This window comes from Lemur catta, chromosome 10 (genome assembly GCF_020740605.2).
Source record: "Lemur catta isolate mLemCat1 chromosome 10, mLemCat1.pri, whole genome shotgun sequence".
NCBI lineage: Eukaryota > Metazoa > Chordata > Mammalia > Primates > Lemuridae > Lemur > Lemur catta.
In genome coordinates, this window is record NC_059137.1 from 70,169,310 (window position 1) to 70,184,621 (window position 15,312).

A 15,312-nucleotide genomic window follows, 5' to 3' on the forward strand; every position below is an offset into this window, starting at 1 on the left:
TAAAGGCAAGAATGGTCTTATTACTAAGCCCTGTGCTGACAAAATGTAAATCACTGTTAATTAAAATTTTTTAAAAAAACTTCAAGTTTTACAAGCATCAGTATTCTAAACCTACTCTCTTTTCATGCCCCCAAATGTCACCCGTGATGGTGCCAGCTTTGGGCTTTTACCCCTTCTCCTAGAAGGCTTGCTTTGGGCAGAGGATGGCAACAGAAATTAACTGGATAAACCTAAATCCATCAAAAAGCTAAATAAATAAGACATACTGTGAAATGGTGAATTTCCTAATTTTGAACTGTTTAATTAAGTTTTAAAACAAAAAAGGAGCAATGAGCTTTTTCCCCTTAGGAAGGGAGAAATAGCAGAAATCACTTTTGTGTTTATACTGAAACAGGTCCACTGAGCATCCTCTGTAAACATTAAATAATGATCACATAATATCAAAAATGAAAATCCCTTATCATTTATTAAACTGGATATCATGATCGCAAGAAGCCTTTTAAATGAGATTCTCAAAGAACTTTATAAATGTTCTCTCATTATCATTCACCTTCATTTGAAAAGGTAAGAATCTTCATCTCCATTTCAGCATTAGGGGTTAACAGAAAGGTTAAATGAATTATATAAAGTTATATTAAAAGACTGAGAATGATAGAGACCAAGGTTTGTTATCCCTTGAGAACTAAGTCTTTCTTTGAAAAATTAAGCAACTTATCTAATTATTTTTAAGAAAGTGTTTCACAAAAATACAGTATTTTATCTGTACATTATGGTCTAGAAAGAAAAGTCACAAAATAATAACGATGCTAAACAAAAAATCAGTTTGGTTTCGAGAATCCTTTCTATTCTGTGTACCCACCCATGTGGCTGGAGATTTGAAATGCTATTTAAGTCTCATTTTCCTTCAGAAGCTAACCTCTGTGGAATAAAATGCTGTTAAAGGGGAAAAATCTTTTCTGTCATTTGACTTTAACTTATGATAAATTAGCTTCAACTGGTTTCTTAGAAAATTGCCCAAGAAATGACTACAGAAAATTAAATACCAAGACTTCAAAGAGGTAAACACACAGCCTTCAAATTCCGACCTCAGAGAATAATCCTCCTTTTCTCATGCTTTGGAGAGATGTGAGTAAAGAAATCATACTAGGGCATGGTAATGAACCATCTTTCAAATGACTTTTCTATCAATCTTCTTTTCAAAGGGTAATAAAGTGATGATTATTTCTAGGCCATTTCTGGGAAGTTATCATCTCATTTCAATAGTCACCAGTAAAGGACTGCACTCTGGCGTTATCACCAATGGTGATAAGGACAAGAACTGGGTGAGAATTCAATAGACAAGGTGTAGGTTGTTAAAAGCTATTTCTTAGAAAATTAAAACAGAGAGAGATCAAAAGAATTGTGTTGGGTCTTAAGGAATTGGTAATCATTTCCTTCTAGATTAAAAATGCAAATCTGATTTATTACCTAGTGAAGGAAATCCACTAGCATTTGAAAGTTTTATTATTTCTTTCAACAAATATTACCAAAAGCACATTAGGTGCCATGTTTTGTGCTAGATGTTGGTGACTGATTGAGAAGGACAAGACATAACAAGTGCATCTGTGTCATGACTTGTAGAACCAGAGCCATCAGTCTCATCTAAAATAACAGTAACAAACGACCACCACCAAAAAAAACAATTTTTTTCAAAGCATTGACTCAATGATCATTGGGAGTCTTAGCCACCCCCAGTACTTGTTTTGCAAAGCCACAGAAAATAGTAACAGGGTAAGACACACTCAAAAAACTATATTTAATTCCACTCCCCAGAGCCATAAGAAGCCTTAAGACAGCATGGGGCAGAAGTCTCTCCAAGACCCTATACAGCCTCTTGGAAAGAAACTCCAATGCCCTGGATGCCTGCAGAAGAGGGCTCTGGGACCTGGCTGCTTCTCTGGTCCCCAGAGGCAGATCCCATCTGTGATCTGGGCTTTGTGTTCAGATGAGGATTATGGAGTCTGTTTTTCCTTGGTGGTTCCTAAAACCAGCCCTAGCTATGTCTTCTCCTTTGCCCTAATTTTCTTATCCCAGTCCAAACCTACTGCCCACTGGCAGATAGGGTATGGGTCACATCTCTGGATTTTTTCTTTTTAGCACTAACTAGAAATTTAAATGTGGAACAAAAAACAAGCAAAAAGGAACATGAGACGGAGCTTTTTGAGGGCACAGAAATGCCACATTCACCACTGCATCCTCATCACTAATGAAGTACTGAGAAGGCACTTAATAAATATCTATTGGATAAAATTGACTGCATGAATGAACACTCTACCCTTTTGTGGTCACCAATCACTCAAAGCCAAGAATGCCACATCAGTATTTGCATGCAAGCAATCCCACAGTGACCTTCGCCCAGCAATTTGCCTTTTAAAAATATTATTCTGTTGATTTTTCTTAAAACAAAACAAAACAGCACACCACAGAAATTTGAAATCAAAGTGTATTTGCTTTCAAGTTCCATTCCAGGTAACAAATATTTGACCAATGAATTGATGCCTTTAGTTCGACCCTTGGATAGGCAAACTCTGCCTCTTCCCATCGTTGAATGCAGCACTGGAGTACCAATTGATTCCTTATTGATTCACAGAAAAGGATAAAGCTGTTAAGTCCCTGAAAAATATTTACTTTATCCTCATTGCCAATCAAAAAATCACCCAAATTTCCCGCCTCCCACCACCCCCGAGACCAAAGTAAAGGGGTAGAAATTAGCCCTTGTATAACTCAAACTTACAAGAATCAGACACAATCATCGGCAAACTAAATTTTTGGTTTTCCATCGCCCTAAGCAACATTTCCTCTGAAGTATAACCAAAGAAGGCAGGAGAGTAGAGTATGAGAGCAGGTTTAGCAGCAAGTCAGCTAACATAAGAATCAAAGATAATGGTAAGCTGAAAATTTTCAAACCCTGGAGGTTTGCTGCTGGTAGATTGGAGCACCTTATAATAAAAAAAAGGAGATTCAGGAGGAGAGGGGAGAGCGTTCCCAGCCCTCTACCTCTCCGTGTGTGGAAAGCTCATGCTTGCTCTGAGGTAGGGCAACCCGGCCCAGCATGCAAGAGGGACAACTGATCCCCCAAACATGCTACTCACTGTAGCTTCCAGTTCTTCGTGGGAAACTGGCAACGTATTCTCAGGCAGTACTTTAAAATATATACAGCACACTTTAAGGCTTGGGAACTTTGCACCTGGAAGGAAGCAAACACCTGAAAACCTGGGAAGCCTGTTTTCAGTCTGAAATCACACCTTCCTGACATAGGGTAATTTAGCCTGCAATATTATATATGCAACTTTAGAAAAGGGAGTGATGTTTTAAAGGTTGACTTAGTCAACTCTAACTGATAATACCCCTGAGCTTAAGGGAAGGGAAACCCTCTCTCAAGAATTTCCAGTTTTTCATAGCTTTGTTCTCTTATTTGAAAAAAAAAGGAAAAATGCAAGAGCATTTGTTTTAGATTTCCCTTTTCCTTTCTTTCAGGGAAACCTGAAAGGCTCAGGCATCGTAGAATTCACTGACAATACCTCAAACCCCTTTAGATTTCACCAGGCTACTAACTTTTTGCAGGTTAGCTTGTGCAGGAGGGTGCTCCAATCTGTGCATAGACACCCTCATTCCATTGTTTTCCCTAGTGTTGCTATTCAAAGTCCTATGCTGTGGAGAGGAGGAAGTCACATAACTTTTTTTTTTGTACATATATAGACATAAATACAGTCTGGGGGTGAGGTGATGAATAGCGGTGGAGGGGCGCTGTCTGCACATGCAGTGAGAAAATAAATTAAACTCATCCCCCTGGAGCTTTGGCGTGCAGCATTCTGCCGCAAGGGTTCCAAACGACCAGCTAAAGCAATGAGGTATAAAGGAACACCATTCCCAGCTGACTCGTCCAAGGGTCTTTCTGAGGCACTTGAGGATGGAGACGCAAAGTGCCCTGCACAGAGGTCAGTACCTAGGAGAACCCAATCATCATACACCCGTGAGGCCTTGGGTCGGGGCAGAGGGAGGCTCAGAAGGCGTGTCCCAAGGAGCCCAAGGCGTAACGCGGTCCTGACGGAGACTCGGATGTAATTCATAACGGTTACGTCAACCGATCGATGTCACCGTAGAGCTCATGGCAGGAGGGGCCAGCACGTGGCCATCTTGCTTCTCCCCTTTTCACAGTCGTGTATGATCTTCTGGGGAATTTCTAGCCCTCTCCCTTACTGGATGTCCCTCGGCTGGTTCTATTTTGACCTCGGGTCCAAAGGTGGAATTTATCCTTCCAGGGGAATAGTCGTTTCTTTTTAAATCTGCAAGGAAGACAAGTAGGAAGGTAATAGTGGATCCCCAAGAACCTACCGTTCGTGCAGATAGAGTGGACGGGCTTTAGGCTTTGGCAAGTGTTCTGAGAGGTCTCTTCTTCCTAAACCCCAGACCATGTTCAAACTAGCTAAGCCTCCTCTCCACTGCAATGCCCACGAGAGACCCTAACTCCCCCATGCTTTTTAGGCACTGTTTGCAGGGCAGGGATTCAATATGCAATGCCCTATAAGGCACAACCTGGCCAGAGTTAAGCGAGGCCGAGCTGGAAACTGGGCATTTCCACTGCAGAGGGACGGGCAGGGCAGGGAGGGCAGCCAATGGTGGCTCCAGATCAGTGGTCAGTTTTCTGCAACAGAAGCTATACCTCAGGTTTGGTGCTGCCTGAAAAGTTTCATCCAGCTATCAGATCCTATGCTTCCTAAGGCCTCCTTTTTCCATTTGAAAAAAGAAATTAAAAATTAATAATAGGGGTAACTTTGGGGAGAAAGGTATGGAGGAAAATAGGTTTTAAATGTTTGTACACCTTTTTGTGCTGTACTGATTACATTTGGTAACCTGAAACATGTGTTTCCCATATTAATTTTAATGTTCAATGGGGATTACCTGGACATAAGCTAATACATATTTTATATACATATATATATGTATATATGTATATATATTTGTTTGAGACAGGGTCTTGCTTTGTATACCTCACTAGAGTGCAGTGGTGTCATCCCAGCTCACTGAAACCTCAAACTCCTGGACACAAGTGATCCTCCTGCCTCAGCCTCCCAAGTAGCTGCCTGGCTAATGTTTTTATTTTTTGTAGAGATGGGTCTCGCTCTTGCTCAGGCTGGTCTCAAACTCCTGACCTCAAGCAATCCTCCTGCCTCAGCCTCCCAAAGTGCTAGGATTACAGGTGTGAGCCACCATGCCCAGCCCATATTACATTTTAATAAGAACCAACATTTATTGAACATATACATATGTCATTTAATTGAGTCCTCACACCAACTTTATGAGACAGGTGCTATTATGCCCAGTTTACAGATAAGGAAACTGAGGCCCAAGGTCACATAGCTTGTACAAAGCAGAACTGGGATGTGAGTTCAATCTGTCTGGCTCTAGATCCCATGCCCTTTCCACTAAACTGCCTCTCTGAAAAAAAAAAAAAAAAAGTAAAGCATACTCAAACAAAAAAGAAAAATTGCCTCTAATCCTGTTTGACAAACTACCAAATGTGAGGAAATGAAGATATTTCTTATTTCTACTTAAATGTTAGTTAAAAACTAAGGTTTTGAAAAGAAACACGAATTAGGACTAGAAATGGAGAAATTACTGAATTACTCACTCAAAACCCACCAGTGTAGTATAAAAAAAATTATCTCAACCTCAATCCTACAGAACAGCTAACTGGGCTCAAGGGTTAGAAGTAGCAAGTTATGTCTAGAGTCTCCCTGCCTCCCGGCTGGTCAGTGTAGTCCCTGTGTCTTTAAGAATGGAGGCTCCCCTGTCCAGGGTACAGTGAATCAGACCTGGAGAGAGGCCAGAGCCTGAGGACGTGGAGTTAATGGTTGGACTCCAGCCTGCAATCATGGGATGACTCAGATACATGCCAGCTCATACCTCCTACAAGGCCCTCACCTGGAGGCCCCAGTGCCCCTCAGCCCAGCCCCTTCCTGGGCTCCTTCTGACCAGAGAGGAGGCCAGTGGGCAGCTCAGCTCTGCAGTGGTCTCTTTGACCAGGCCGGGTGCGTGATTTGTAAGAGCGAGTCCCAGCAGTCATGAGAGTCACGGCCCCCCCACTCCTTGACTGCTCTGTTTTGATCTCCCCATCTCCCACCCCCTCCACCACCCCTGGCTGACACACTATATTCCCACTGGGCCTGGAGGCCTGCTCCAACTCCCAGTCTTTTGCTAGGTCTTGCCCACAAGAGCTCACCTATCCAACAAGACCAGAAATTGCCCCTTTTTGTTACAACTTTACACCTGCTCCATCGCAGGTTACGATGGCTGGTGCTCTCTTACTGATTTCCAATGCGGGGTAAGATCATTTACTCGAAGGCAGGAAAGGCTACTCAACTTAAAATATGTGAAATCCCATTTTAAGGACAAGTTTGGTGTGACCAAAGAAAAACAGCGAGCAAGCTGAGGGGGACGGAAAGCCTCCCTTCTGAGACAAAAGAAAAGAATACAACAGAGCTGAGACTGCCAATTTGGAGGGCACAGGCTTCCAGCTGCTTGCTTTTATATTAGGAATATTTTCTGTGGCGACTATATTGGTTTCAGAGAAAGTGGACTACATTATTGAGTCAGATTTTTTTTAAAAAAAAAAGTATTACAATGTATGTTTAAAGTGGCAGGTTTTTAGCACCATTTTAATTGATGGCCATTATTTTCCTCCATACCACGCCCTCCAAAGTGTCCAGTGGGTAGATTAGAATAGAAAAGGAATGCTGTGGGCACCACGCTGCAGCCATGATCCAAAGCAGAGGGGCAGAGACCTGCCTCGGTCAGATTTCACCCCATTTAAGTCAGTGAAAGTTTTCCCTTGGAGTGACTGTGACAAGTATTGGGCCCCATGTTGTTTTATCACATTTTGGCAGAACCTAAAGTAAATCCCTGTCCTTTTAATCCCTTTAGAGACTTGAAAATTTTGCAGTCAGAAAGTCAGGCTCTGCGAATGACTGCGAATGAGATAAAAATGTGATTAAGATTTTCTACTCTATCCCAGGTTACAATGGATGTTGTTCTATGAGAGATTTACTTAGAGAAAAATAGAACTGTTGGCGGCATACCCGGGAGTTTGAGCTTCCGGCAGCAGGAGTTGCAACGATGTTTTGCAATGAAGTTTCTAATTGCATCTTCCCCCAAATTGGCTGGTCCAAACACCATTCCTCTTGATCTAGAGGAAATATCAGAATATCAATTAGATCACAGCTAAGAAAAAGGAACTCAACTAGGATTCTCTGAGATGCCGAACAGTATCCCGTAGTAACCCAGTAAACTCGAAGGAGCCAACAAAGAACAGAGCACTTTGGGGAAGCAACAATGTTAGGTTTGCAAATTTAAAATTCAAATGCACTTAAATCTTTGTACCCAACTCCGAGACCTACTGTGAAACGCATTTCAACGCTAATCTGATAGAAGAGTGAATTTTCTATGTACCACATTAAGACAAAATACAGCGAAACCCTTTTTAATGCATATGGGGTGAGAGAATGACATTCATTACCAAATGTTCTCTGAGAATACCCCAAAGGTAAGGTATAAAGTAAAATAAATTTGCTATTGGAACACACCTTCTAAAAAGATGCATATACATTGTTTCCAACCCAAATACTTTTCTTACAACAAGCGTCCTGAAAAACAAATACCAGAGTAAACCCTAGATCCAGTAGTCATGGCTCTTTCAAAAGCCACTTTCTACCCTGCAAACTGCTATAATAGCTGGCCTCTTCCTGGAAAGACAAGGCTATTGATAATGTGATTGTGGCAGTAAACTACATATGCTCCACGTAGATGACAAAATTATAAATAGAGTCAGTATATACAGGGGAACATTTTGAATACTCTGTAATTATAATAGGTCCCTAGCAGATTCTAAGGTCAATGTTCATCCAGGTACATCCATAGCATATCAGGTACAACCGTTATTCTTCAGGCTTTGACACTTTGCACACCACAAACACTTCCAGAACACAGCACACCAGAAACACTTCCCAAGAAACTTTACGAAAGCTAATATTTTATTTTAATGACATGCAGAGTGGAAACAGCACATTTTAAAATCTGAACTCAATTACTGCTCTTAAATACCATGTCTTAAGAAAAAAGAAAAGCAAACTATCACAAAAGGAAACAATAAACTTCGCTTCTAAGGAATGCGGTTTTTCAAAAGGATTGCGGTGTAAAAAATGGACTTTTTTCCATCAGAGGACTGAAACATTTATCTCAATTTCCACTTCCTTTTGGCAGAATAACAGTAGCTGCTCTGAAGATGTGCCAAGCTCAGAATGAGGGCTGATGTCAGTTTGATCTCAGATTGCCTCTTTGCTCCGAGGCGAGTAGGTGGAGGAAATCTCTTGGGAAGACAAAGTGAGCAGACACCCAGGATTAACTTTCCCGGTCACTCAATCGCTTTTACAAAGTACAGCTCTGGTGGTATTTACCCGGCTGCATAAGCTGCCTCCTGTTAACTATTCCCCTCTTTCGGTCCATCTGGTAAAGAACCACTTCAATAAGGTGAAACTGAAGGTGGCAAAAAGTAGACTCACTTGGTATTTAGACCAGAATTCTCTGACGTTGGGAAAGTGAAAACGAAGGCATTATTTTAGTCATTTAAATTGAAGAATTCCTTTTTTTATAGTCTCTCCAGCCTGACCCTGTTGGGAATATTTCACTCATTTGCATTCCTTACCTGCCATTTCTTCCCTCCCAGTAAAGCACGAAAACTCCCAACGTGGAGATGTAGCATTGATTCTCAGATAAAAGCAGTACACGAAATCATTTCCCTCTACGAGCTTTGTGAAAGTTAAAACCAAATAATCAAAATTACCACCAATGTATATATCAGGGGTTCAACTACTCCCTGTGCAGGGGAGAGTGAAGGGGGGTTGTAGGGACATTCATTTGCATCTATACCCTACAGCCTGGCTCTAGGCAGTCTCAGATAATCAGGTTTAAAAAAAAAAAAATACAAGTAGCTGTTTTCCAGATTTTTCACAACACAGGAAAAGCAGGTGGTAGCTTGGTTCCACATGCGAGGAAACGCTAATTAGTGCCATCTATACATAGATTTACTAAAGAACATCTCATCATCGTCTCATACTTGTCAAATGCCCAAAACCATCAAGGCAGTAAGCTAAAAAGATATAATCCCAAACTACCAATAACCAAGGCAGAAGTTTGGGGAGAGTTCAGAGACAATGGGCATTAGAAACAATCTTAGAATTTACACCACAAAAACATCTCTTTTGGTAGAGGATCATTCCCTTTCATTGACCCCTTTTCCTCCTAGGCAAGTTACCATCTTCTCTGAGCCTCAGTATTCTCATTTGCGAACTGGGATCGAGAACGCTTACTTCCATTGTTGCTAAGGCTAAAATATTATAAATTACGTGGAAACACTTGATCAGATCGGTGCTTCTCAAACTTTAATTTATACCCAACGACCTGAGGATCTTAGGAAAATTCAGATTCGGGTTCGGTAGGTCTCAGAAGTTTCCTGAGATTCTGCCTAACGATGTCCCAGATGATGCTGATGTGGTTGATCCGTGGCCCCTGCTTTGAGCAGCAAGGGCTTCAACACAGAAGGCATTCAAAGATGTGAGCCTCATCAAACTAATTAGATGTAATTCCCCACTGTCATGAGAAAATTGCATTCCTTGTTATCTTGACCATGAAGACCAACTGCACCCAAAACTGGGTGACCCCACAAAACCAGGCCACAATGATGCCATCCCATCAGTATCCTCAAGTCATAAAAGATAAAAGTTTCCATAAGACAGAGGTTGTCAACCCTGGTTGCTTACAGAATCACACGGGGAACTTTTAAAAAATATAAGCATCAGGGTCCTATCTTCAGAGATTCTAATTTGATGCCAATCCTGGGCATCTTTTTTTTTTTTAAGTTCCCCAGGTGACCTTAATAGAAATTGAGAGCCATTGGCCTATAGAATGCAATTAAATACTCAACTGTCAAGTGGGATAATATAATTTTAAAATTCTAAAAGATGGAATATTCAGGTCATATTAAATGACATATGCCAAGGTCATAATTTAATAAATGATAGACAGTATACATAAACTTCATCCATTATATATGCAAAAAAAATCTACTGCAAAATTATAAAGAAAGTACTTACAGTACAAGTTTCCTACTACTACCTCTTGGGCACACAAGGCTACTGAAGAAATAATATTCTTAGCTAAAAACACTTTAGCCCTGCGAAAGTGAAAAATAATAATGTCTTTATGTATACCCTAAGGGTTACAACATGGGCTCCACAGTCAAATAAATATCATAAAAATTAGGTGCATACGAGCAATATGGATCACTTTTACCTTGTCTGGCTCACCTAGTCCAATAAATGCGTAATACACTTTTAGGAGATGGACTTCTTTGCATGGAAGTCTACATATTTAAGAAGCCACATGTGGTAGCTCACACTGTTAATCCCAGCACATTGGGAGGCCAAGGTGGGAGGATCGCTTGAGGCCAGGAGTTCAAGACCAGCCTGAGCAACACAGTGAGACCCCCCATCTCTACAAAAAAAATTTTTTAAATTATCTGGGCATAGTGGTACATGCTTGTAGTCCCAGCTACTCAGGAGGCTGAGGCAGGAGGGTCACTTGAGCCTGGGAGTTGGAGGTTGCAGTGAGCTGTGATCACACCTCTGCACTCTAGTCTGGCGACAGAGACCATGTCTCCAAAAAAAAAGAAAAGAAACCTACCCATTGTACATATTTAGATTAAATCATTCCATTAAAAAACAGAGCATTAATGCAGTGAACATAATATGAGTTCTGCGGGAAGGAAAGTAAACATTTCAGATTGTATTGTATTGGGAGTGTCCAGTTATATAGTTTATATATATTTTCTACCACCCAGGGATCAAGTATAGACATTTATGACAACTAAAAAGTAAAAACGCTGTGTGTTAGTAGTTCTTAAAGAGTGGTCTTTGGAGTATCAAAATCACCTGGGAACTTGTTAGAAATGCAGATTATTTGGCCTCACCCCAAAACTACAGAATCAGAGACTCGAGGGGTGGGGCCCAGCAATCTGTGTTTTAACAAGCTCTCCTGGTGATCATGATGCAAGCTCATGTTTGGCAACCACTATTGTCTGCCATGTTGATCAATGCTTAATGAACACCATCACTTCTTCCTGCTCCACCATTAACAGAAGAACATAACCTCAGATTCTCTGCTGCCAAGTCTTCCCAAAAACTTGCTTATGGAATAAAATGCCCATGGGAATTCAAGGACATGCAGGTGACTCACCCTTTATATAATTTAAACTTCAGCTACGAATTAATTCAGGTAATCTTATACTTCATATTTAAGCCCCATTGTTTTGGGGTCTCAGATTTGCTGTTACTAAATAGAACACCTTATGCCCTCAGTTTCATTTCATAAGCATGTGATGGAAGATGCCACCCATGATAAGATGCAATGACTCCATTGTGAGGGCAACAAAGGAAACTGCTTCTCCTATGACGTTAATTATTTTCATGTCAAAGCCTGTAGAGGCTAAACTTACCCATATTTTTCTTGTGTTTCAGCCACTACAACACTCAGAGTCAAATCTGCAACCCAGTTCTGACTACTGCACTGGTCCTTATAATTTCCATTTATGTGTATTAACTTAACTCCAGATTTAATCTTATTTTATGTCCATGTTTTCTTTTTACCCCCATTCCCTAATCTATGCTTTTTTAAAAATCTTATTATATTGGGTCTATAGACATAAGCTGCCTCAAAACCTTTCTAGGATCTAGGCAAGAAACATATATGTTTATAAATTATTTTTAAAAACCATTTACAATGTGTTAAATGCAATTTTCTAAATGATAACACATAAATTAACTTACTGTTTGTCTTCAGGTTTTATAACAGATGGATCTGTCAAATTTTCTCCAACGCCTCAAAAGAAGAAACAAAATTCATTTAGCAAATGGAGGTTTCATTTTCTTAGAAATTCAAGAAGATAATAATTAAATCCTAATTCCTTATTTTAAAATTCAGTCACTCTGTGGTAAATTACACACCATGTAAATTAAATGTACTATAAAAATTGTCCAAGAGTCTTTGAAAATTTACATTAATGCACTGTCTTCCCCTACCCCCTCTGTTATAATAACTTCTAGGCCACAAATGAATGTTTTAGTGGTGTGTTTGCTGTTACCAGTGGTAGCATCTGTCATTCATTTCTCACTTGTGTATACTAGACATTCTTAATTTTATTTTTCATGACCTATTAGCAATCATAAGAGTATTATCCTCATATCCTTATTTTACATTCTGTTCTCATTTATATCAATGAGTGCATTGATGTTCAGAGACATTATGTCGTTTGTCAGAGACTGCACAGTCCAGGCATGGTCATAACAGGTTTGAAGCTGAGCCAAAGTTTGTGTTCCTCCCACTAGTCTGTGGTCTCCTTAGGTGGACTCCATCAGTGCTCAGCAAGGTGCATGGTGCTGTATAGTTTTGCAGGTACAACCTCTGCTCCATCAAAGAGACACATCAAATGCTACATATATATAGCATTTATAAACAGTAGAATAAAAAATGACACTAAATTTTTGATCTGGGTGCTAGTTATACCTGTGTGCTCAGTTGTGGAAATTCTTTGAGAGGTAGGCTTATGCTACATACACTTTTCTGAATGTATGTTAGTCTTCAATAAAATTTACCCTTTAAAAAATGACACCAAAGCCTAAAAGGATACCATAGGTGCAATTTAAAGCTGAAATTTATCAAAATAGAGATCAAAGTGAATCTCGTAAAATGCAAACAGTGAGGAGGTTGATTTCCAATGGTGGTAGCATTCTAGGTCCACCAGTCAGACAGGTGAATGTACCATTTGTGCACAATCCAAATTGTGCGATTTCTGAGATCATTCTCTAATTAGCACTTGTTCTCTTTGCTTGAAAGAGACCAGCCTTGTGGAAAGATTATTTAAAAATTATATGATATTTACAACATTGTTATGTATCTCTACTTATTGAAGACTCAGGTTTTCTATTTTTTTTAAAAAAACTCATGTTTTCTAATCTTTTCTTAAAAAGATTTTTGCTATGTTCTGTATGTTTTACAATATCCCAAACCTTCACAAGAAACTGTCATCCTTACAGACTTTTATCCTAAGAAACTGACTTCCTTAGCAAAATAACATGGAGTAACCTAGATATGTTTTATGTTATGACCCTGTTTGTAAGTCTGGTAAAACTAAGGGAGCCCATTCTCAGAATAATGTTTGAAAATGCATAATTTAAGTACATAGGATTTTAAAAGAAACCAAAGATACTGAAATACAGTTACTAAAATATTTAAATACTGATATTGGAATACATGGGCCTCTTTATTAATACACTAAATAACAGGATCTAGCATAGGTCTATTAACTACTATAACATCCAAGAAGTGGCAAATATAAACAGTATTTTGAGATATCTGCCAACATTGTAATATGCTACGTTAATATCTATAATTTCTATTGCAAACAGTCACAGGTACCACTAATACCACTGTGGTTTGTGATCTACAACATAACTGAAGGGAATGATGAATTTCAGTCACAGGTTAGTGAAAATAAAGGTGTAATGTATTTTCTCATCAAAGTGTACAGACCCTCTGAATTCTATCCTGGGACTTTTTCAGAACCCCTGGCTTAGAATACCTTTGTGCACTGATTTCGAATAGGGGTAGAGAAAGCAAGACTGAAACACAAGCACAAGGGAAGTGTGTAAAATGTGCTTTGCTTGGCCCTTATTCTTTTTAAACAAAAAGTCATAAGAAGAAGCTGGGCTCTATATATTCTTCTCATCACATATATAAGAAAGAACAGCGTAGAGAGACCCTGCTTTTCTAACCCTGGAGAAAACAGAACGACAGACAGAAAGATGACCCTAACACCACCAGTAGAGAGATTAGAGGCTACAAATCCTTTACCTGTTTAAGTGCAGACCTAACTTTAAGCCTGAAGTTTACAACAAGGATGAAAGCCTTAAGCTGATGTCTGAGAAAACTGTTAAGTTTAAGCTAGGAATATGCACAGTACCTAAAGATGAAATGTCAATTAGGAAAAAGGAAGTTTTGTAGGAACAAAAAATGTCTATCAAAATCGGATCAGTCTCTGTTTAGTTTAAATCTTGCAGCTCCCTAGGCAGAAGCGAAAGGATCCAGGTTCCACTCACAGCTCCATCACCTTCTAGGTGTGTAGCCTGGATACCTTCCTTAACCTCTCTGAATCTCAGTTGTGTCAGCTGAAAGTGTGAATAATTACAGACCTTGTCTTACAGAGTTACCGAGAAGATTAAATGAATTATTGCACACAAACTGCTTGGCAAAGTATCTGACCCATAGGAAGCTATAAAATGTTAACTGTTATTTTTATTATCTTTCTTCTATTAAAGACCTCTTGCGAAGTGAAATTTTACTCTTTGACCATTGGCAAAATCATGTTTCCGATTATCTCAGTACTGTGTTCTCTAACGAACAGAACCCCTTATAAGAATGAGGGTAAAAAGTATCCACAAACCTTTCTACCCCTAAACCCAATCTGACAGTTCAAGATTAGCTAATAAATACATATTTTCGGGCCCACAAGTGGCAGAAGGGCCTTCCAAAGTACGAAAACTAGAGAGTAACGCAGCGCTCCAATAGAACCAACAGCATTCACACAATCATGCCACGCCACTAGCTGTCTCTCCCAGATACACAGGAATCACCAAATTGGCAAACTGTAACATCAGAGCTCCTCCTACCCACACATTCTACTTAATGTTTGGAAAACATGGAAAAAATGAGACATTTTGACATCTAAAAATACCAATGATATCTCTTTACCAGCTTTAACAGAGTAAATGCCCATGTCCAGGATATGCAGCAGGCCCTTATAAGCAACTCAGAGATTCACATTCTGACCCAAAGCACCTTTGGGTACATCTACATCTGTGGAAACAAGCTACCTTCTTTGTAGCAGCACAATTCATAATGCTGATGCTAAAGCTGACTTATTCTGGAAACTATTTTGTTGAATAAGGAATTAATATCTCCACAAGTCCTTTGAAAAATAATGAGCTAAAAAAAAAAAACGCTATGAACCATTATAATTTGAAATACAATTATTTTTAATTTCCATTGCTGGGAATTAAATGTTGGATTTTAAATATAATGATGATGATTCAGGCCCTCACACGTAGGGTTTTTAAGTGGAAAGAGACCAGAAAACTTCAGTATAATTACAAGTGACTGGAAATT

The 15,312-nt window shown here is 39.5% G+C and overlaps 1 protein-coding gene across 1 annotated transcript in view; it reads right to left on the reverse strand.

Moving 5' to 3' along the window:
• Positions 1-2,491: 2,491 nt before the first annotated feature.
• The window catches only part of TRPM6 (transient receptor potential cation channel subfamily M member 6), a 119,224-nt gene continuing 106,403 nt past the window's right edge, over positions 2,492-15,312 (reverse strand). Inside the window, exons 38-40 of the mRNA XM_045562611.1 lie at positions 11,919-11,970; positions 7,119-7,225; positions 2,492-4,325 (exon numbers count right to left, since the gene is read on the reverse strand). Of these exons, the coding sequence (XP_045418567.1) occupies positions 4,192-4,325; positions 7,119-7,225; positions 11,919-11,970 (293 nt within the window). The 3' untranslated portion in view covers positions 2,492-4,191. The remainder of the gene's footprint in view (positions 4,326-7,118; positions 7,226-11,918; positions 11,971-15,312) is intronic.